This window comes from Narcine bancroftii, chromosome 2 (genome assembly GCF_036971445.1).
Source record: "Narcine bancroftii isolate sNarBan1 chromosome 2, sNarBan1.hap1, whole genome shotgun sequence".
NCBI lineage: Eukaryota > Metazoa > Chordata > Chondrichthyes > Torpediniformes > Narcinidae > Narcine > Narcine bancroftii.
Window position 1 is genome coordinate 12,751,929 of NC_091470.1, and position 21,774 is coordinate 12,773,702.

A 21,774-nucleotide genomic window follows, 5' to 3' on the forward strand; every position below is an offset into this window, starting at 1 on the left:
CAATCACTACCTAAATTAACGGAAGGAGAAGGAAATGAAAAGAATGGACTCAGTGGAATTTCTTGTGTATTTTTATTGAATGACAACATTGTTTGACTGGTTTAATGTATCCTAGATTTTGTACTTTAAATGGACGGGAGGCGGGAGGTAGGGAGGGTGGGATGGGAGGAGGGAGGGGGGGGGGAGAAAATGGCACTGTATATGTGTGAAAAGGAAAAAGTGTGCATCATGGTTAATGTGATTTATGGTGTGAAAAATAAAAAATTTAAAAAAAAAGAAATGGGAGAGGAGCCCACCCTGCACCGCATCAAATAAAAAAATTTAAAAAAAAAGGATTTAAAGAAAATAACAAGGAAATTTTTATGGAAAGGGGGGAAACCGAGGATAGCACTAGATAAATTAACAGAATTGTATAAACAAGGAGGTTTACAACTACCAAACTTTAAAAATTATTATAGAGCCGCACAATTAAGATACCTATCAGAGTTTTATCAAACAAGGGAAAAGCCAGATTGGACCAGATTAGAACTAGATAAAATAGGGGAGAAGATACCTGAACATATATTATATAAATGGGATGAAAAATTGGTACAACGTAGGAATTCTCCAGTATTGCATCATCTGCTCAACATTTGGAAGAGGATTCATGTAGAAAGGAATAAAACAAATTACCAACTACCAAAACTAATACTGACGCAAAATCAGCTAATCCCTTTTACAATAGATAACCTTTCCTTTGGAGAATGGGAGAAAAAAGGGATCAAAAGAATAGAAAATTGTTTTTCGGGAAATAAAATATTATCCTTTGAATAATTGAAGGATAAATATAATATAACTTACGATACAATGTTGGCATACTACCAACTGAAATCCTACTTGAAGGATAAATTGGGAAACAGTCTGAGGTTACCAGAAGGAAGTAATTTTGAATATGTGATTACAGACACAATGATAATCAAAAAATTTATAACAAACATGTATTTAAACTACAAGAAAAGTAGAACGAGGAAACAAATGGTAAAACCTAACAAAAATGGGAACAAGATCTAAGCATAAAGATAAAGAATGAAACATGGGAGAAGCTATGCTCCGGAACCATTAGAAATACAATAAACACGAGGTTACGTATGATACGATATAACTGGACACACAGGCTATACACCTCAAAAGTTAAATAAATAGGACCCAACAGTATCAGACAGATGTTTTCGCTGTAAAAAGGAAACGGGAACAACAGTTCATGCAATTTGGACATGTGAGAAAGTGGAAAAATTTTGGGAAGATCTAAACCAGATATTAAATAAAATCACAAAAAGCAATATACCAAAAAACCCAGAGATCTTCCTCCTAAGTAATATAAAAAACAAAGAATTTGGACTTGATTTGGATGGAGCACAAAAAAGATTTGTTATGATAGCCCTAGCTGTAGCAAAAAAATGTATTATGTCAACCTGGAAATTAGAAGATAACTTGAGAATACAACAATGGTATATAGAAATGAATAAATGTATTCCATTAGAAAAAATAACATATAATTTAAGAAATAACATTACAATATTTAAACAAATATGGGAGCCATACATGAAACACAATAGAGAAAACCTACCGGGGACTTCCACCACCTAAAATGACAGAAGGAGAAGGTAATGAAAAGAACTGACTCAGTGGAATTTCTTGTTTATTTTTATTGAGTGACAACATTGTTTAACGGGTTTAATGTATCTTATTTTCTGAACTTTAAATAAATGGGAGGGGAGGTGAGGGAGGGAGGGAGGGGAGGAGGGAAGGGGGGGAGAAAACGACACTGTCTATATTTAAGAAGGAAAATGTATGTAACTTGATCAATATGGTTTATAGTGTGAAAAATAAAAAAATGTTTTAAAAAATCAGGGCCTGGGCATCCGAGGTAACCAATCGGTAGCTGGCTCACTCAAGCCATGCCGCAGTGGTGATGCAGCCGAGCTGACTATAAAAGGCAAAGCTGCCATTGAATAAACTCAGGTTTCGAATATACTCTACTGGTGTGTGTGTCTTTCTTCTCCAGCAGATTAGGGCTATAACCAAGAGCTATAATCTGGCTGTAGCGACCTCGCTACAAGGTGATGCATTTTGAAAGGGCAAACCAAGGTAGGAGATATACAGTTAATGATAGGGCATTGAGGAGTGCAAAGGAGTAGAGAGGTCTGGGAATACAAATACATTATTCCCTGGCAAAATCTTCGCTAGGATTCTACTAAATAGAATAATACCTAGTGTCGCTGAGAATATTCTCCCAGAATCACAGTGCGGCTTTCGCGCAAACAGAGGAACCACTGACATGGTCTTTGCCCTCAGACAGCTCCAAGAAAAGTGCAGAGAACAAAACAAAGGACTCTACATCACCTTTGTTGACCTCACCAAAGCCTTCGACACCGTGAGCAGGAAAGGGCTTTGGCAAATACTAGAGCGCATCGGATGTCCCCCAAAGTTCCTCAACATGATTATCCAACTGCACGAAAACCAACAAGGTCGGGTCAGATACAGCAATGAGCTCTCTGAACCCTTCTCCATTAACAATGGCGTGAAGCAAGGCTGTGTTCTCGCACCAACCCTCTTTTCAATCTTCTTCAGCATGATGCTGAACCAAGCCATGAAAGACCCCTACAATGAAGACGCTGTTTACATCCGGTACCGCACGGATGGCAGTCTCTTCAATCTGAGGCGCCTGCAAGCTCACACCAAGACACAAGAGAAACTTGTCCGTGAACTACTCTTTGCAGATGATGCCGCTTTAGTTGCCCATTCAGAGCCAGCTCTTCAGCGCTTGACGTCCTGCTTTGCGGAAACTGCCAAAATGTTTGGCCTGGAAGTCAGCCTGAAGAAAACTGAGGTCCTCCATCAGCCAGCTCCCCACCATGACTACCAGCCCCCCCACATCTCCATCGGGCACACAAAACTCAAAACGGTCAACCAGTTTACCTATCTCGGCTGCACCATTTCATCAGATGCAAGGATCGACAATGAGATAGACAACAGACTCGCCAAGGCAAATAGCGCCTTTGGAAGACTACACAAAAGAGTCTGGAAAAACAACCAACTGAAAAACCTCACAAAGATAAGCGTATACAGAGCCGTTGTCATACCCACACTCCTGTTCGGCTCCGAATCATGGGTCCTCTACCGGCACCACCTACGGCTCCTAGAACGCTTCCACCAGCGTTGTCTCCGCTCCATCCTCAACATCCATTGGAGCGCTCACACCCCTAACGTCGAGGTACTCGAGATGGCAGAGGTCGACAGCATCGAGTCCACGCTGCTGAAGATCCAGCTGCGCTGGATGGGTCACGTCTCCAGAATGGAGGACCATCGCCTTCCCAAGATCGTATTATATGGCGAGCTCTCCACTGGCCACCGTGACAGAGGTGCACCAAAGAAAAGGTACAAGGACTGCCTAAAGAAATCTCTTGGTGCCTGCCACATTGACCACCGCCAGTGGGCTGATAACGCCTCAAACCGTGCATCTTGGCGCCTCACAGTTTGGCGGGCAGCAGCCTCCTTTGAAGAAGACCGCAGAGCCCACCTCACTGACAAAAGGCAAAGGAGGAAAAACCCAACACCCAACCCCAACCAACCAATTTTCCCTTGCAACCGCTGCAATCGTGTCTGCCTGTCCCGCATCGGATTGGTCAGCCACAAACGAGCCTGCAGCTGACGTGGACTTTTTACCCCCTCCATAAATCTTCGTCCGCGAAGCCAAGCCAAAGAAAAATTCCCTGAAGGTGGCCTCACATGTGGACAGGGTTGTAAAGAAAGCTTTTGTTATCTTAGCCTTTGAATATAGGAGATGGGATGTTACATGAAGACATTGATGAGGCCAAATTTGGAATATTGTGTGCAGTTCTGGGTGCCTAGCTACAGGAAGGATATCAGTAAGATTGAAAGAGTGCAGAGAAGATTAACTAGAATGTTGCTGGACGTACATCACAAAAATGCAGACACCATGGTGAAGTAAAAACACAATGTTGGAGAAGCTCAGCAGGTCAGAGTCCTTTATGTAGCAAAGGCAAAAATAAATAACCAACATTTCGGGCTTGAGCCCTTCATCAAAGTGTGAGAAAATGGTGACAAGCATCCAAAGAAAAGAGTTGGGGGGGGGTGAGTAGGCAAAGGCAGAAAACGATGTGGAGGAAGGAGGGAGGGGACAGCAGCAATGAGGGGGAGGGGAATGACTGGGTGGGTGGAGGAACTGGAAAAACAGGAAAAAGAGGAGGGGAAAGAAAAGGCAAGCAGGTTCCATGGAAGACAGTAGTCAATGTTCATGCCATCTGGCTGGAGGGTGCCCAGATGGAGAATAAAGCGTCGATTCTCCAATCTGCAGGTGGTCTGGGTGGGACAGTACACATGGTCATGGACAGACATTAGGAGTGTGACCCAGAATTGAAGTGGTTGGTCGCTGAGAGGTTGCAGACAGAGTGGAGGTGCTGAGCAAAGCGATCTCCTAGTCTGTGACCAGTCTCTCCGATGTAGAGAATGCCACAAAGGGTGCACTCTGGATGTACAAGTGAAGTGTTGCTTCATTTGAAAGACCTGCTTGGGGCCTTGTACCATGGTGAGGGAAGAGGTGTGGGCAGAAGTGTGGCACCTCCTGTGAGCATAGGGCAAGGTCCCAGGGGTGCAATTAGTGCGAGGGATGAGTGCACGAGGGAATCGCTGAGGGAGTCATCCTGCAGAAGGTTGAGAGGGGAGGAGAAGGAAAAATATGTCTGGTCGTGGGATCCTGTAGTAAATTCCAGAAATTCTGGCGGATAATGTGTTAGATGTGGAGGCTGGTGAGGATGAGGGGGGTTCTATGTTTGTTGCAATGGGGGGGGGGGGTGCAGGGTAGATGAGCGAGAAATGGAGGAGACGTGGGTGATGGCTGAGTTGATGGTGGTGGAGGGTAAGCCATGTCTGTGGAAGAAGGAAGACATTTCGGAAGGATGTTGCCGGGTTTTCAGGAGTTGAGTTACAGGGAAAGATTAAACTGATTAAGATTTTATTCCTTGGAACGAAGAAGAATAAGGGGAGATTTGATAGAGGTTTACAAGATTATGTGTGGTGGTACACCACCGGCCTACTGCAGGGGGCAACCTCTGTACCTGCAGGAGTAGAAGGGGACAGGACAACACCTGGCCGGCTGTCAATCAGTAGGCCAAAATGGATCAAGCTGCACCCGGTCGGGTGTGAATCATCCTCTGGGATATAAGCCTGCGCCGGCCTCCCGAGGCCTCACTCAGAGTTGCTGCAACCACAGCCAGTCTGGTTCTGTGGAAGTCTTTGTGGATTAAAGCCTGTTGTCCAGTCTTTATCTTTGTGTATGTCTGATTCTGGCTAACAGTGCACCACAATATAAGAGATACAGACAGAGTGGAGTCTGAAATCACTCGTATGAAGAAACAATGCTCTGCTGAAGACACGATGTTTCAAAATGCTTCCTAATTACTTCTGAACTGTCTGATGCTGAAATTTCAACTGACTTTTCAGAATTGTGCCTAAATTGTCAAAGTTTGGGATTTAATCACACATATATACATTTGGGCATAGTGGGGTTTAAGATAGAGTTAAGTTTAGAGTTGAACAAGAAATATTATGCTATTAATAATTTAATAAAAACTATTATTTTGAATTTACCATTGTTTGGCGAATTTTCCATTGCTGTTCCTTTGTTAGTACTAATAAGATTTTATTAGTTCCTAACAGCCGGGCAGTGGGGCTCAGTGGGTAAATGGATTAGCTCATGATTAAATGAGGCAGACTCGATATGCTTTCTGCTCCTATATCTTATGGGGATACTTTCTCCTTGGAGACCGGGGGAGATCTTGTGGAGCTTTATAAAATCCTGGGGGACATAGATAAGATGAATGCTCATAATCTTTTTCCCAGGGGAGACAATTCCAGAGCAAGAGGGTGGAGATTTAAAGTGACATGAGAGGCACCTTATTCACACAGAGGGTGATCAGTACATGGAATGAGTTGCCAGAGCAAGTGGTAGAAGCACCAAATATTGTGAATTTTCTTTTAAATTAGACATTCAGCATGATAACAGGCCCTTCCTGCCCACAAGCCTGTGCTGCCCCATTACACCCAATTAAACTACAGTCTGAATGTTTTGGAGGGTGAGAGGAAACTGGAACACCCGGGGAAAACATAGGAACATAGGAAGTAGGAACAGGAGTAGGCCAAAAATGGCCCACTGAGCCTGCTCCGCCATTCAATAAGATCATGGCTGATCTAATTTATGACCTATGAATACCTGGGGAGAATGTAGAAACTCCTTACAGACAGCGCCAATTTGAACCCAGGTCATTAGTGCTGTAATAGTGTTGCACAGTTAACATGGCAGTTAGTGCAATGTGAAACAGAAATGTGGACAGATGCATGGGTAGACCTACTTCAACGTGGCAGAATTCTATGACTACAAAACAAAAGGTACTTTGTGTCAATGCACACCTGAGTTTATTCCGAACATCTCCAAAGAATATAGAACAGGATAATAAAGACATTTCATCCCATGTGTCTGTGTTGGACATGATATCAAAGTTAAACAAAAATTCTTTGTGTCCACATGTATCCCTCTGTTCTCTGCACACTCATGTATCCATCCAGATGTCTTTTACATGCTGCTATTGTACCTGCTTCTACCCCTCCCCTTGGCCGCTCCTTTCAGCCATCTAGCACACTGTGTAATAAAACCTTGCTCCTTTAAAAACTTTCCCACAACTCACCTTATATTCATCTCCTCCAGTGGTGGCTGTTTTTATCCTGGCAACATTTCAGCACAGATGAACAAATAATATGGCAATAAACTTGTTATCAAAAATATTTTAACTTTCTATCCTATTATTGACTTTCAATTTCATGAACTTATATCAGGTCACCCCTCAGCCTCTGATGCTCCAGAGAAATCATCCCATGTGCCCAGCTTCTCCCCACAGCTTGTTTTTATCTCTTTATCTACAACAGGCAGGTAGCTAGGGGACTGTTAGGAAAGGGAAGGGGAATAACCAGTCAGTGCAGAGCACCTCTGTGGCTGTCCCCCTCAACAATGAGTACACTGTTTTTGGATATGTTGGGTGAGATTGTCTGCCATAGCAGTCAGGTCTATAGCAGAGAGCCTGACCCTTCAGCCAAGAAGGGGAGGGAGGAGAAGAGAAGAGCTAGAATGATTTGGAATTTGATAGTTAGGCGAATCGATAGTAGATTCTGTGAACAAGATCAAGACTTCCGGATGGTACGTTGCCTCCCAGATGCCAGGATCAGGGACGTCTCAGATGAAGTTTACAGGATTCTCAAGCAGGAGGGTGAGCAGGCCAGATATTGTGGACAATGACAAGGATAGGGGTAGGGATGAAGTCCTAAAGAGGAAATATAGGGAGTTTGGAAGGAAACTGGAAAGCAGGACCAAGGGTGGTAATCTCAGGATTGCTGCCTGTACCACACACCAGAGAGGGTAGGAAGAGCAAGTTGTGGCAGATGAATGCGTGTCTGGAGAGTTGGTCCCAGGGCCTGGGGTTCAGATTTGTGGATCATTGGGATGTCTTTAGTGGATGATATGATCTGTACAAAAAGAACAGCCTGCACCTGAACTGGAGAGGGACCAATATCCAGGTGGGCAGGTTTGCTGGAGTTGTTGGGGAGAATTTAAACTAGTTTGGCAGGGAACAGGACCTATAGCCTTTAATTCCTGAAGAAACTTGGAATGCAATTTTAAAATTGGTTTATACCTCTTTATGTGCCTGCCACTCTTTCCTATAAGTTAAAGTAGTCTATAGGACTTACATGCCCAAAGTGAAACCATCTCAGTTTTATGTGGATGCACCTCCTTGTTCTGATAAATGCAACAATGGAGATACTTCATTAATTCATATGTTTTGGACATGCCAGAGTCTTGAGAAATACTGAAGTATTTCAAACTTTCTCTGTACTTTTTAAAGTTAATTTTAAACCAAATCCCTTAACAGCTTTATTTGGAGAGAATGGCATAACATTAACTACATCTGAGCTACATGTATTAACTTTTATTTCTCTCATAGCTGGTGGGCAGTGTTGGTCAGATAGAGGGATGTTACCCTACTCATGCTCAATGGCTACGTGGCATCATGTTGTGTTTAAACTTGGAGAGATGAGATGCACTGTAGGGACCCTTTTATGAATTTCTTTTATAATCTTTGATTTGTAACAAAGGTAGAAATGTTGACTAATGAGGTAATTTATCTCTCTGATAAGAATTCTGTCTTTTTTTTGGCCAAACAGCTTCTTTCTTGGTCGTGGATTTAGATTTTACTCTTTTTATAAAATAATATATCAAAACAATATAATCTTTTGATTAAAATGTGGAGGACCTTGGATGAAATAATATAATTTAAGTGTAATGTATCATTTTGAATTTTAACATATATCCATATCTACTCTGTGATTTTGAATGTGAAATTTCAATGTTAATAAAAATATTTTAAAAAGTTAAAAACTAGTTTGGCAGGGGGATGGGAACCAGAATGTGTAGTGTGTATTGTGGAGTCTGATGTAGCCTCTTCCTCTGGAGAACTTGGTGGGAATATGGATTGTGGAGGGTTGAAATATCAGAGATTGTTGTATCCGATGTAAATGCCTACATTGTTTTAGTATCATATTGTTTGTGTTTTCCCCATAATGATTTCCCTCTGTGTAATAAAGATCACCCCTTGTTTGTTAGCCTGTGTCTGGACTCACTTCTCAAAGAATCCAATATGGGTTTGTGAGGAAGGCAGGCAAGGGAGGAAGCATAAATATCGTCATTTGGAAGGTTTGAAATATGCCTATTTCAATTCAAGGAATAAGGAAGGTGAACTTAGAGCCTGGATCAGTACGTGGAACTACCATGTTGTGACCATTGGTGACTTGGCTGGATGAAGGGCAGGATTGGCTGATGCAGGTACCAAGATTTAGGTGTTTAAATTATTAGGATGGAGGGGGAAGAGTAGCATTACTGGGATAATAGTATCATGGCTGTAGAAAGGGAGGACAGTGTGGAGGGAGTCTATTGAGTCGATGTGGGTGGAAGTCAGAAATATGAAAGGAGTGAAATACAACATGCCATTGCTCATCAGGGATAGTACCATGGCTGCATATAGACATGAGGAATTATCTGCTGGATCAATGTGGGTAGAAATCAAAACAGGAAAGCGATCAATGGGGAATACACTTGTGACTCCAAAGAGACACCAGGACATTGAGGAGAAAACAAGGCAGATTTTGGAATGGTGCAAAAATAACAGGGTTGTGGTTATGGGAGACTTCAACTTCCCAAACAATGACTGGCAGCCCTTTACTACAATAGGGAGAGATGGGGCAAAATTTGTCATGTGTCCAAGAAGGAATCCTGACACTGTATGTGGACTAGCTGATCAGAGGAGAGGCAGTAATGGATCTAGTACTGGGTAATGAACCTGGTCAGATGACAGACTTCTCGGTGGGGAGCATTTCGGTGATAGTGGTCACAACTCCCTGAGCTTTAGCATAGGTATGGACAAGGATTATAGCAGACAAAATGGTAAAGCATTTAATTGGGGAAGGGCGAATTACGATGGGATAAGATAAGCACTAGGGAAGGTAAATTTCTCAGTAGACAGCACAGAAGTAATGTGGAGGATGTTTAGGGACTATTTGTGAGGGGTTCAGGATAGGTTTATCCTACTGAGTCAGGGAAAAGATGGTAGGATAAGGGAAATGTGGTTGATGAAACAAGTGAGGCTGCTAGTTAAGAGGAAGAAGGAAGCATTAATTTGATTAAGGAAAAAAAAACAAGAATGGCTCATGAGAATTGCACAGTAACCAGGAAGAAACTTAAGAAAGGACTTGGGAGAGCTAAAAGGGTCTTTGAGAAAGCCTTGGCGAGTAGGATTAAGGAAAACCCTAAGGCATATGCATATGTGAAGAACAGAAGGATGATGAGATTGAAGATAGGGGTCCTTATGGATAAAGGAGATCACATCCCTGGAGATTAGGGAAGTCCTAAATGAATACTTTGCTTCAGTATTCACAAGTGAAAAGAACCTTGCTCGAAGTCAGAATAGAACAGGCTTATGTGCTAGACCATGTTGAGATATATTAAGAGGAAGTGCTGGATCTTTTTAAAAACATTAGGATATATCCCAGGTTGCTAAGGGAAGGGAGGGAAGAGATTGCTGGGACGTTGGAAATGATCTTTGTGTCCTTTGTCCATGGGAGAGGTGCCAGAGGACTAGAGAATGGTAAATGTGGTCCCCTCAGCCAGCTCCCCACCATGACTACCAGCCCCCCCACATCTCCATCGGGCACACAAAACTCAAAACGGTCAACCAGTTTACCTATCTCGGCTGCACCATTTCATCAGATGCAAGGATCGACAATGAGATAGACAACAGACTCGCCAAGGCAAATAGCGCCTTTGGAAGACTACACAAAAGAGTCTGGAAAAACAACCAACTGAAAAACCTCACAAAGATAAGCGTATACAGAGCCGTTGTCATACCCACACTCCTGTTCGGCTCCGAATCTTGGGTCCTCTACCGGCATCACCTACGGCTCCTAGAACGCTTCCACCAGCGTTGTCTCGGAGGAGTCACGTGATGGAGTAGTGGCCGGACGGTGAACTCCAGCCCTCTCCAGAAAAGTCGGGAAAAACGAGAGAAAATACAAAGGCACAGAAATACAAGTTAAAGAAAAGTGAATATAAAGGTGGAAAGAAGATGGAGACAAAAGGAGAAAAATCAAAATCAACGGAAAGAAGAGAGGAAGAGAAGACAACGGAGGAAAAAGGTGAAGGCCTTACCTGTCCGAAGAGGCCCGCTGTGGAGAGAAGACCCCATTACCTCAGGTCGGTAGAAAGAGAACTACAACAATGGCTCACAGAGCCGAGTAAAAGTGCGCAACCGCGCATGCGCGAGGAGTCGCGCATGCGCGATGCGCATACAAAAAAACACACCGACGGGAGGGGGGACCAGCTGGGGAGTCGATCTCCACAGCCGGCAACGACAGCTGCAGAACACCTGCAGCAAGAAGACACCACAGAAGACAATGGAAACAAGAAAGAAGAGGAGGAAAGGGCAGCAAAGAAACAACAGATGGTCAACCTAGAGGAAGAAGAAGAGGAAGAGGAAGAGTACAGGGAAATAGAAGAAGAAAAGATAGGCAAGGTAAAGGAGGTACTTGCTCTTGTTAGAGGATACATGGAGTCATTTAAAGAATGGCAAACACAGGAATTCAATGATTTAAGAAGAAGAATAAACAACACAGAAAAGAAAATAAATAAAATGGATATGACCTTAACAGAAATGGGGAAAAAAATGGACAAGATGGAAGAACGGGCAATAGCAGCAGAAATGGAGGTAGAAGACTTAAAAAAGAAATTGGAGGAATCTAATAAAAAAACTAAAGAGACACAAGAATTACTAGCCCAAAAAATAGATATAATGGAAAATTATAACAGAAGAAATAACATAAAGATAGTGGGCCTTAAGGAAGATGTAGAAGGCAAGAATATGAGGGAGTTTATAAAAGAATGGATCCCTAAGGCCCTAGGATGTCCAGAACTACAGCAAGAAATGGAAATAGAAAGGGCACATAGAGCATTGGCCCCTAAACCACAACCACAACAAAAACCAAGATCTATTGTAGTAAAATTCCTAAGATATACTACAAGAGAAAAGGTGCTGGAGAAGACAATGGAAAAAGTAAGAGAGGGCAACAAACCACTGGAGTATAAAGGGCAAAAAATCTTCATTTATCCAGATATAAGCTTTGAACTCCTAAAGAAGAGAAAAGAGTTCAATGCAGCAAAAGCGATTTTATGGAAGAAAGGATATAAATTTACACTGAAGCATCCTGCGGTATTGAAAATATTTATTCCAGGACAACAAAACAGACTATTCTCGGATCCAGAAGAAGCACGAAAATTTGCAGAACAATTACAAAAATAGACTGAGGGATGAAGACGGGTAATGAGAGCAAAAATTATCACGATTGATATGTATGTGGGTAAAGACAAAAATAGACTGAGGGATGAAGACGGGTAAGGAGGGTAAAAATGACCACGATTGATATGTATGCGGGTAAAGAGGTATAAGAGTGAATAGAGACAACGGGCATATGTGAAAGTATCTGTAATTAGAGGAAAACATAGAAAGTATAGACAAGAATTAATAAGGGAAGGTAATGGAATAGAGAGAATAAGGAGGGAACTAAAAGAGTGACCTTTGTGACATATAAAAAACGAAATCTTTTCTGGGGGGGGCTGGGTGGGGGGAAAAGAGCGGTCACTGCAAAATCAGTTGACGCTTGCGAGTGGATTCGCAAATCCAAATGGAGAGGGGAGATGTGGTTGTCCGACAAGGGATAAAGGGCAACTCAGGAGGGGAAGGGGAGATTGGGGATAAAGAAGATAGAAATAGGAGAATAAGGAAAATGTTGGATGTTGTAGGAATGTTGTCTGGTAAAGAGTTGAAAATAAGAAAACAGAAATGGAAAAGGAGGAAAGGTAATGATGGAAAAACGGAAAGAGAAGATAAACAAAATATAAAATGGCTACGCTGAACTATATGACTCTAAATATTAATGGAATACATAACCAAATTAAAAGGAAGAAACTACTAAATTTACTGAAAAAGGAAAAAATAGATATAGCATTTGTCCAAGAAACACATTTAACTGAATTGGAGCACAAGAAATTAAAGAGAGATTGGGTAGGACATGTAACAGCAGCATCGTATAATTCAAAAGCAAGAGGAGTGGCTATATTAATTAGCAAAAATGTGCCATTTAAAATAGAAGAGGAAATAATAGATCCAGCAGGGAGATATGTTATGATAAAATGTCAGATATATTCAGAGCTTTGGAATCTACTTAATATATATTCACCTAACGAAGAAGATCAAAAGTTTATGCAAGATATCTTTTTGAAGGTAGCTAATACGCAAGGGAACATACTAATAGGAGGGGATTTCAATCTGAATTTGGATCCAAATATGGATAAAACGGGGAAAAAAATTAACAGGAAGAACAAAGTAACCAAATTTATAATTAAATCAATGCAAGAAATGAAACTTGTGGACATATGGAGGAAACAAAACCCAAAAGAAAAGGAATACTCATACTACTCGACTAGACATAAAACATACTCAAGGATAGACCTATTCCTGTTATCAGCCCACATACAAGGGAGAGTTAGGAAAACGGAATATAAAGCTAGACTATTATCGGACCACTCACCCCTGTTATTGGCAATAGAGCTAGAAGACATCCCTCCAAGAATGTATAGATGGAGATTAAACCCCATGCTACTTAAAAGACAGGATTTTAGAGAATTTATTGAAAAACAATTAAAAATGTACTTTGAAGTAAATACGGAATCAGTGGAAGATAAGTTTATACTATGGGACGCAATGAAAGCATTCATTAGAGGGCAAATAATAAGTTATGCAACCAAGATGAAGAAGGACTATAATCAGGAAACAGAGCAGTTGGAAAGGGAAATAATAAACATAGAAAAAAAATTAGCAATAAAGGAAGATACAACCAAAAGAAGAGAATTGGCGGATAAAAAAATAAAATATGAAACATTACAAACATATAAGGTGGAGAAGAATATAATGAAGACAAAACAGAAATATTATGAACTAGGGGAAAAAACACACAAAATCCTAGCATGGCAGCTTAAGACAGAGCAAACTAAGAAAACGGTATTGGCAACAAGGAAAAAAGACAAACAAATTACATATAATCCAAAAGAAATTAAGGAAAACTTCAGAGAATTCTATGAACAATTATACCGAACCGAAAACGAAGGGAAAGAAGGGAAAATAGATGAATTTTTGACTAAAATTGAACTACCAAAACTACAAATAGAGGAACAAAATAAATTAACAGAACCATTTGGAACAGTAGAAATACAAGAGATAATAAAAAATTTACCAAATAATAAGACACCAGGAGAGGATGGACTCCCAATAGAATTCTACAAAACATTTAAAGACCTAATAATACCGCCCCTCCTGGATGTAATCAACCAGATTGATGAGACACAAAACTTACCAGATTCATGTAAAACAGCAATAATTACAGTGATACTAAAACAAGGGAAAGATCCACTCTCACCAGCGTCATATAGACCAATATCTTTGCTAAACACAGATTATAAGATAATAGCTAAACTATTAGCGAACAGATTAGCAGAACAGGTACCGAAAATGGTAAATTTAGACCAAACTGGATTTATCAAAAAAAGACGCACAACAGACAATATTTGTAAATTTATTAACTTAATTCATGCAGTAGAAGGAAATAAAGCACCGGCAGTAGCAGTTGCTTTAGACGCAGAGAAGGCCTTCGACAGAGTAGAATGGAATTACTTGTTCAAAGTATTGCAAAAATTCAGTTTACCGGAGAAGTATATTAATTGGATTAAAGCATTATATAAGGGACCGTTAGCGAAAGTGACAGTAAATGGACATGTATCAAAGCAATTTAACTTAAGCAGGTCAACGCGGCAGGGATGCCCACTATCACCATTATTGTTTGCGCTAGCTATAGAACCACTAGCAGAATCGATAAGAAGAGATAATAATATAAAAGGAATAAAAATAAAAGACAGGGAATATAAAATCAGTCTGTTTGCGGATGATGTGATAGTGTACTTAACAGAACCAGAACTATCAATAAAAGAACTATATAAGAAATTGAAGGAATATGGAGAAGTGTCGGGATACAAGATAAACGTAAATAAAAGTGAAGCAATGCCTATGAATAACGCGGATTTCTCAAAATTTAAGGAGGAATCCCCATTCAGATGGCAAACGCAGGCAATAAGATACCTAGGTGTGCAAATAAACAAAAATCTAGGCCAATTATATAAACTCAATTACAATCCACTAATGAAAAAACTACAGGACGATTTAGAGCATTGGAAAGAGCTACCACTAACACTGATAGGAAGGATAAACTGTATTAAAATGAACATTTTTCCAAGGATACTATACTTATTTCAGGCATTGCCAATACAACTGACAGAAAAATTCTTCAAAGAGTTAAAGAAAATAATAAGGAGATTTTTATGGAGAGGGGGGAAACCGAGGATAGCACTAGACAAATTAACAGAATGGTATAAACAAGGAGGCTTACAATTGCCAAACTTCAAAAATTATTATAGAGCCGCACAATTAAGGTACCTATCAGATTTTTATCAAACAAGGGAAAAACCAGACTGGACGAGACTAGAATTAGATAAAATAGGGGAAAAGATACCTGAACACATATTATATAAATGGGACGAAAAATTGGTACAACATAGAACTTCTCCAGTATTACACCATCTCCTCAATATATGGAAGAAGATACATGTAGAAAGAAATAAAATAAATTACCAAATACCAAAACTAATATTGACGCAAAATAAGCTACTCCCTTTTACAATAGACAACCTTGCCTTTAGAAAATGGGAAAAAAAAGGGATTAAAAGAATAGAAAATTGTTTTTCAGGAAATAGATTCTTATCCTTTGAACAAATGAGAGATAAGTACAATATAACGGGAGATACAGCGCTGGCATATTACCAACTGAGATCCTACTTGAAAGATAAATTAGGAAGCAACTTGAGTTTACCAGAGGGAAGTAACCTTGAATATGTGATTACAGATACAATGTTAATCAAAAGATTTATAAAAAATATGTATATTAAACTGCAAGAAAAGGAAAATGAGGAAACAAATGGTAAAACTAAACAAAAATGGGAACAAGATTTAAATATAAAGATAAAAAAGGAAACATGGGAGAAGTTATGCTCTGGAACGATGAGAAATACAATAAATACGAGGCTGCGTATGATACAATATAATTGGTTACACAGACTATACATTACACCGCAAAAGTTAAATAAATGGGACCCAACAGTATCTGATAGATGTTTTCGATGTAAAAAAGAAAGGGGAACAACAATTCATGCAATCTGGACATGTGAGAGAGTAGAAAAATTTTGGGATGATCTCAATCAGATATTAAATAAAATAACAGAAAACAATATACCAAAGAATCCAGAGATCTTTCTCCTAAGTAACATAAAAAATAAAGAATTTGGAATTGACTTGGAGGATGCACAAAAAAGATTTGTTAAGATAGCCCTAGCTGTAGCAAAAAAATGTATTATGTCAACCTGGAAATTGGAAGATAATTTGAAAATACAACAATGGTATATAGAAATGAATAAATGTATTCCATTAGAAAAAATAACATATAGTTTAAGAAATAATATTGAAATATTCGAACAAGTATGGGAGCCTTACATTAAATACAATAGCGAAAACCTACCGGGAACAAACATTACCTAAGTTGATGGAAGGAGAAGAGAAGAAAAAAAATGGACTCAGTAGAATTTCTGGTGTATTTTTGTTGAATGACAACATTGTCTAACTGAAATAATGCAACCTAGATTGTATAACTAAAATGGATGAGAGGGGGGAGGGATGGGGGGGTGGCTTGGGAGGAGGGAGGGGGGAGGGAGAAAAAGTCACTGTAAATGTGTGGAAAAGAAAAAGTGTATATCATGGCTATTGTGATTTATGGTGTGAAAAATAAAAAAAAAAAAAAAAAAAAAAAAAAAAAAAAAAAAAAAAAAAAAAAAAACACCAGCGTTGTCTCCGCTCCATCCTCAACATCCATTGGAGCGCTTTCATCCCTAACGTCGAAGTACTCGAGATGGCAGAGGTCGACAGCATCGAGTCCACGCTGCTGAAGATCCAGCTGCGCTGGGTGGGTCACGTCTCCAGAATGGAGGACCATCGCCTTCCCAAGATCGTGTTATATGGCGAGCTCTCCACTGGCCACCGTGACAGAGGTGCACCAAAGAAGAGGTACAAGGACTGCCTAAAGAAATCTCTTGGTGCCTGCCACATTGACCACCGTCAGTGGGCTGATATCGCCTCAAACCGTGCATCTTGGCGCCTCACAGTTTGGCGGGCAGCAACCTCCTTTGAAGAAGACCGCAGAGCCCACCTCACTGACAAAAGGCAAAGGAGGAAAAACCCAACACCCAACCCCAACCAACCAATTTTCCCCTGCAACCGCTGCAACCGTGTCTGCCTGTCCCGCATCGGACTTGTCAGCCACAAACGAGCCTGCAGCTGACGTGGACTTTTTACCCGCTCCATAAATCTTCGTCCGCGAAGCCAAGCCAAAGAAAAGAAGAAGAAAGAAAAGAAGAAGAAATGTGGTCCCCTTGTTTAATAAAGTTAATAGGGAGAATCTTGGGAATTATAGACCATTGAGTCCTACATCAGTGGTGGGCAAACAATTGGAGAGGAGTAAGGACAGGATTTACGAGCATTTAGAGAAGTACAGTCTTCTCAGCAATAGTCAATATGGCTTCGTGAGGGAAAGGTTGTGCCTCATGAGCCTAATTCATTTATTTGAGGAGATAACAAAAGAAATTGATGAAGTGGGGCAGTAAATGTTGTGTACATGGATTTTATAAGGCATTTGACAAGGTCTCCCATGGGAAACTTTAGAAAGTCATGGGATCCATGGAACCTTGGCTGTGTGGATTCAGAATTGGTTGCCTGTAGAAGCAGAGAGTAGTAGTGGAAGAAAAGTATTCTGCCTGGAGGTCAGGGACCCCTGCTCTTTGTCATTTTTATAAATGTCCTGCATGAAGAAGTGAAGGGATGGTGTAAGTAAGAAGAGTTTGCAGATGATATGAAGGTGGAACAAGTTGCAGATAGTGCTGAAGGTTGTCATAGGTTCCAACAGGATACAGAGTTGGGTGGAAAAGTAGCAGATGGAGTTCAATCCGGAAGTGTGAGGTGAAGCATTTGGAAGGTCAAACTAGAAGAAAGAGTACATGGTATATTGTAGGATACTTAACAGTGTGGAACAACAGAGGGACCTTGTGGTCCAGATCCGGACATCTCATAAGGTTGTGACGCGATAGGGTAGTTAAGGCAGTCTATAGTATGCTGGGCTTCATAAGTTGGGGATTGAGTTCTGGAATCATGAGGTAATATTGCAGCTCTGTAAATCTTCATTGAGAACACTCTTGGTATATCGTGTTCAATTCTGGTCACCTCATTACAGGAAGGATATGGAAGCTATGAAGAAGGTGGAGAAATTTACCAGAGCGTTGCCTGGATTGGAAAGGTTAGTAGAGCTAGAGCTTTTTTCTTTGGAGAAAATGTCCTCTGGTATTTGTCCCTCAGGAAAAAGCCAGGGGAACACCACCCAGTCCTCATCAAGGGCTCACAAAGAAGTCTCACCAGTGGCAACACTTTGTGAGGTGTCTGAGGAGATTGGTATGGCACTGAAGATTCTTGTAAACTTCTAGAGGTGTACAGTGGAGAGCATTCTGGCTGGTTGCATTACTGCCTGGTATGGAGGCACCATCTCTCAGGACAAGAATGAACTCCAGAGGGCTGTTAACTAGGCCTGCAACATTACAGGCACCAGACTTCACTCCATCAAAGTCATCTACATGAGGTAGGGTCTTAAAAAAGCAGCATCTATCCTTAAAGACCCCCACTACCCAGGCCATACCCTCTTCACTCTGCTACCATCGGGGAAAAAAGTACAGGAGCCTAAAGACAAGCACTCAAAGACACAAGGACAGCTTTTACCCCTCTGCCTTCAGATTCCTGAATGATCAATAAACCAAAGACACTCTCTTACTTTTCATGCACTATTATTTTTATTACTATTTTATTTTTTATAGTAAGATCATAAGATGGTTACGATATGAATTGCACTGTGATGCTTCTGCAAAACACTGAATTTCATGACTTGTTCATGACAATAAATCCTGATTCAGATCTTATTTCCCTCTATTAAGTCACCCCCTCATTCTTCATTGCTCCAAAGGAAAAGCGCTCTCTCCATTAACCTTGCTTTGTAAGACATGTTCTCCTATCGAGGAAACATCCTGGTAAACCTCCCCTGCATCTCATTTAAAGAGTTTCCACCCTTCCTGTATAGAGGCAATCAGAAATGAATGCAATACTCCAAATGTGGTTGAAAGGAAGTTTTACGGAGCTGCAACATTACCTCACACCTCTGGAATTACATCCCCAACTCATGAAAGCCAGCATAACATACACCATCTAGACTGTCCCATCAACGTGTGTGACAACTTGAAAAATCTAAGATCCTTGACACAATATCCCTTGGTTTCACCACACTGTTCAGAAGCCTGTCATTTACCACCTCCTCTGGCTTGATGTACGACCTTACAAATTTTTTTACTTCATACTTTTCCAGATTGAACTCAATCTGGCATCTCCCCACCCACCTCTGCATCCTATCTATATCTTGCTGTATGCTATGACAACCTTCTACACTATCCACAACCTTTCAACATTTGTTTCATCTGCAAACTTCCTGACACTTCTTCATCCAAGTCAATACTAAAAACTCTGAGCAGGACTCCCAGAATATACATCTGCAGAACTCCACAAATCACCAACCTCCAGGAAGAATATATTCCATATACTACCACACTTTGGCTTTTTCAGGCAAGTCCATTTGGAATCTAAGCAGTCAAGGTTCCATGGATCTCTTCCCTCATGACTTTATGAATGTTGCAAAGATATTGAACCTCCTATGCTCCCCTAATCTGGAACTGTTCTCATCTGTAATATTGCTATGTAATTTTTCTTTCTGCACAAGGATAACTAGGAATATAATTTTTTTCATGTATTTATTGTCTTTAGTGGGGAGTTGTTCTTTTCATTGTTTTGTAGTTTACTTTTACGAAGTGCTCAGCTGCAACAAGAAAGCATTTTGGTGCACATGCACATTGTACAATGTATGACAGTAAACTTATTATCATACCATCCACATAAAAGTCTGGTGAACATTTTTGTACTCTTTCCCTAATGAGGGACCTTGTCAAATGCCTCACTAATGTCCATGTGGACAACAAGCACGGCCCTACCTTCATCAACCACTTTTGTCACCTCCTCAAAAATCTCAATCCAATTTGTAAGACATGACCTGAACCGCACAAAGCTGTGCTAACAGTCCCCAATCTGACTGTGCCTTTCCACACGTCCATCAATCCCCTCTCCAATAGTTTTCCAGCCAAATATTTCTGAGCTTATTGTTATTTCCCTTCTTGAACCAATGGTACAATATTGACTACTCTCCAGTCCTCCAGGACCTCACCTTCTGTTATTGAGGAACAATATCAAAGGCTGCGCAAAAAATAACAAAATAATCAGTGAGAAACTTACCAAAGATGAGAATAATAGCTGCAAAAAATGCAGCAGTAAATGACCTCGTCAGCTCCAAAACAATGAGATACACAAAAGGAACGAGGCAAGAACCCAAGGTTGCGCAGAGCTAGAACATTGGGAAGAAAGAGCACACAAGACAGAAAGAGAAGTTAACACAAGAACCACAAAAATTGAATTGTGGAGACTGCAGTAATCGATTCATGGAATTGTTCAGCATAAAGACGATCCCTTTTGGACTCTCCTGATGACCAGGGTATCTCTTGATGCTTTTACCAATTGCCTGCATTTGATCCAAACCTTTCCTATCCATATCTAGGTGTCTTTCTGCAATTTTAAAAGCAGCTATGACATCATCCAGCAGCTCATTCCAAATATGAGCCACTCTGTCGAAAAAGGTGCCTCTCAAGTCCCTTTTAATATTTCCACTTCCACCTTAAATCGTTGGTTTCAATCTATCAAGGATTTTGATACCACAGGGGTTTTAAAAAAACTAATACCCATCTATTGGCCCCTCAGGATTTTATAACCTCTGAAATATTGCCCTCAGCCTACTGCACTCCATCTTATCCAATCTCTCATTATCCAAGTCTACCAGTCCAAGTGACACTCTCGTGAATCTTTTCTTCAAGTTCATTATCATCTGACTATACACACAAAACCAGATGAAACAATGCTTTTCTCGGCCACAGTGCATATACACGAGCATAATACATTTCTCAGAGCACAATAGTCAAATACATGCATAAAAATATGACTGTATATGAACATGGATAAATACTCCAAAGTATTTTACTCAGTTTCATTAATTAGAGACCCGATGTTCCAGAACATCCGAGACGTCCTCCTTCTTCAAGTAACGTGGCTGCCCCATAGCTGCCATCAACTCAGCCTTTACCCAGATATTCTCTATTTCCCCGCACATCTGCCCTGGCCCCCTCCTTCTTGAGAAGCAACAAGGACAGGATTCCCTATGTTTTCACCTACCTCTCCACTAGCCTCTGCATCCAACATATCCTTTGTTCAAAAGACATTTGGACAGGTTTATGAATAGGAAGGGCTCAGAGGATTATGGACCAAATGCAGGCAAATGAGACCATCCAAATTGCCAACTTGGTCAGCAGGCCTCAATACTTTGATTTATGAAGGCTAACGTGCCAAAAGCTCTCTTTACAACCCAATCCAAGTTGTACCAAAATTATTGTTCCTTTCTGTGAGACATGATCACTTGGATAGGTGCAACAATTCCATCTGCCATTCCTTGGCCCATTTCCCCATTTGATCTGGATCCTGCTGTGATGAGATTGATGGCATAGTTAACGTAGCAGTTAGCACAACGCTGTTACAGCGCAATCCCACCATGCCTGTAAGGAGTTTGTATGGATTTCTTCCGGGGATTCTGGTTTCTGCCCACCATTCAAAACGTACAGGGGGGTTGTAGATTAATTGGGCAGCATTGGCGTGGGCAGAAAGGGCCTGTTACAGTGCTATGTCTAAATTTTTCAAAAAAATCTTCTTCACTGTCCACTGGGCC

The 21,774-nt window shown here is 40.7% G+C and overlaps 1 protein-coding gene across 5 annotated transcripts in view; it reads right to left on the bottom strand.

Annotated features, from left to right (window-relative positions):
- The window catches only part of pomt2 (protein-O-mannosyltransferase 2), a 220,156-nt gene that overhangs the window by 174,737 nt on the left and 23,645 nt on the right, over positions 1–21,774 (bottom strand). For all 5 annotated transcript variants that reach the window (XM_069915874.1, XM_069915873.1, XM_069915876.1 and 2 more), the window contains exon 4: positions 20,241–20,349. In XM_069915874.1, the coding sequence (XP_069771975.1) occupies positions 20,241–20,349 (109 nt within the window). The remainder of the gene's footprint in view (positions 1–20,240; positions 20,350–21,774) is intronic.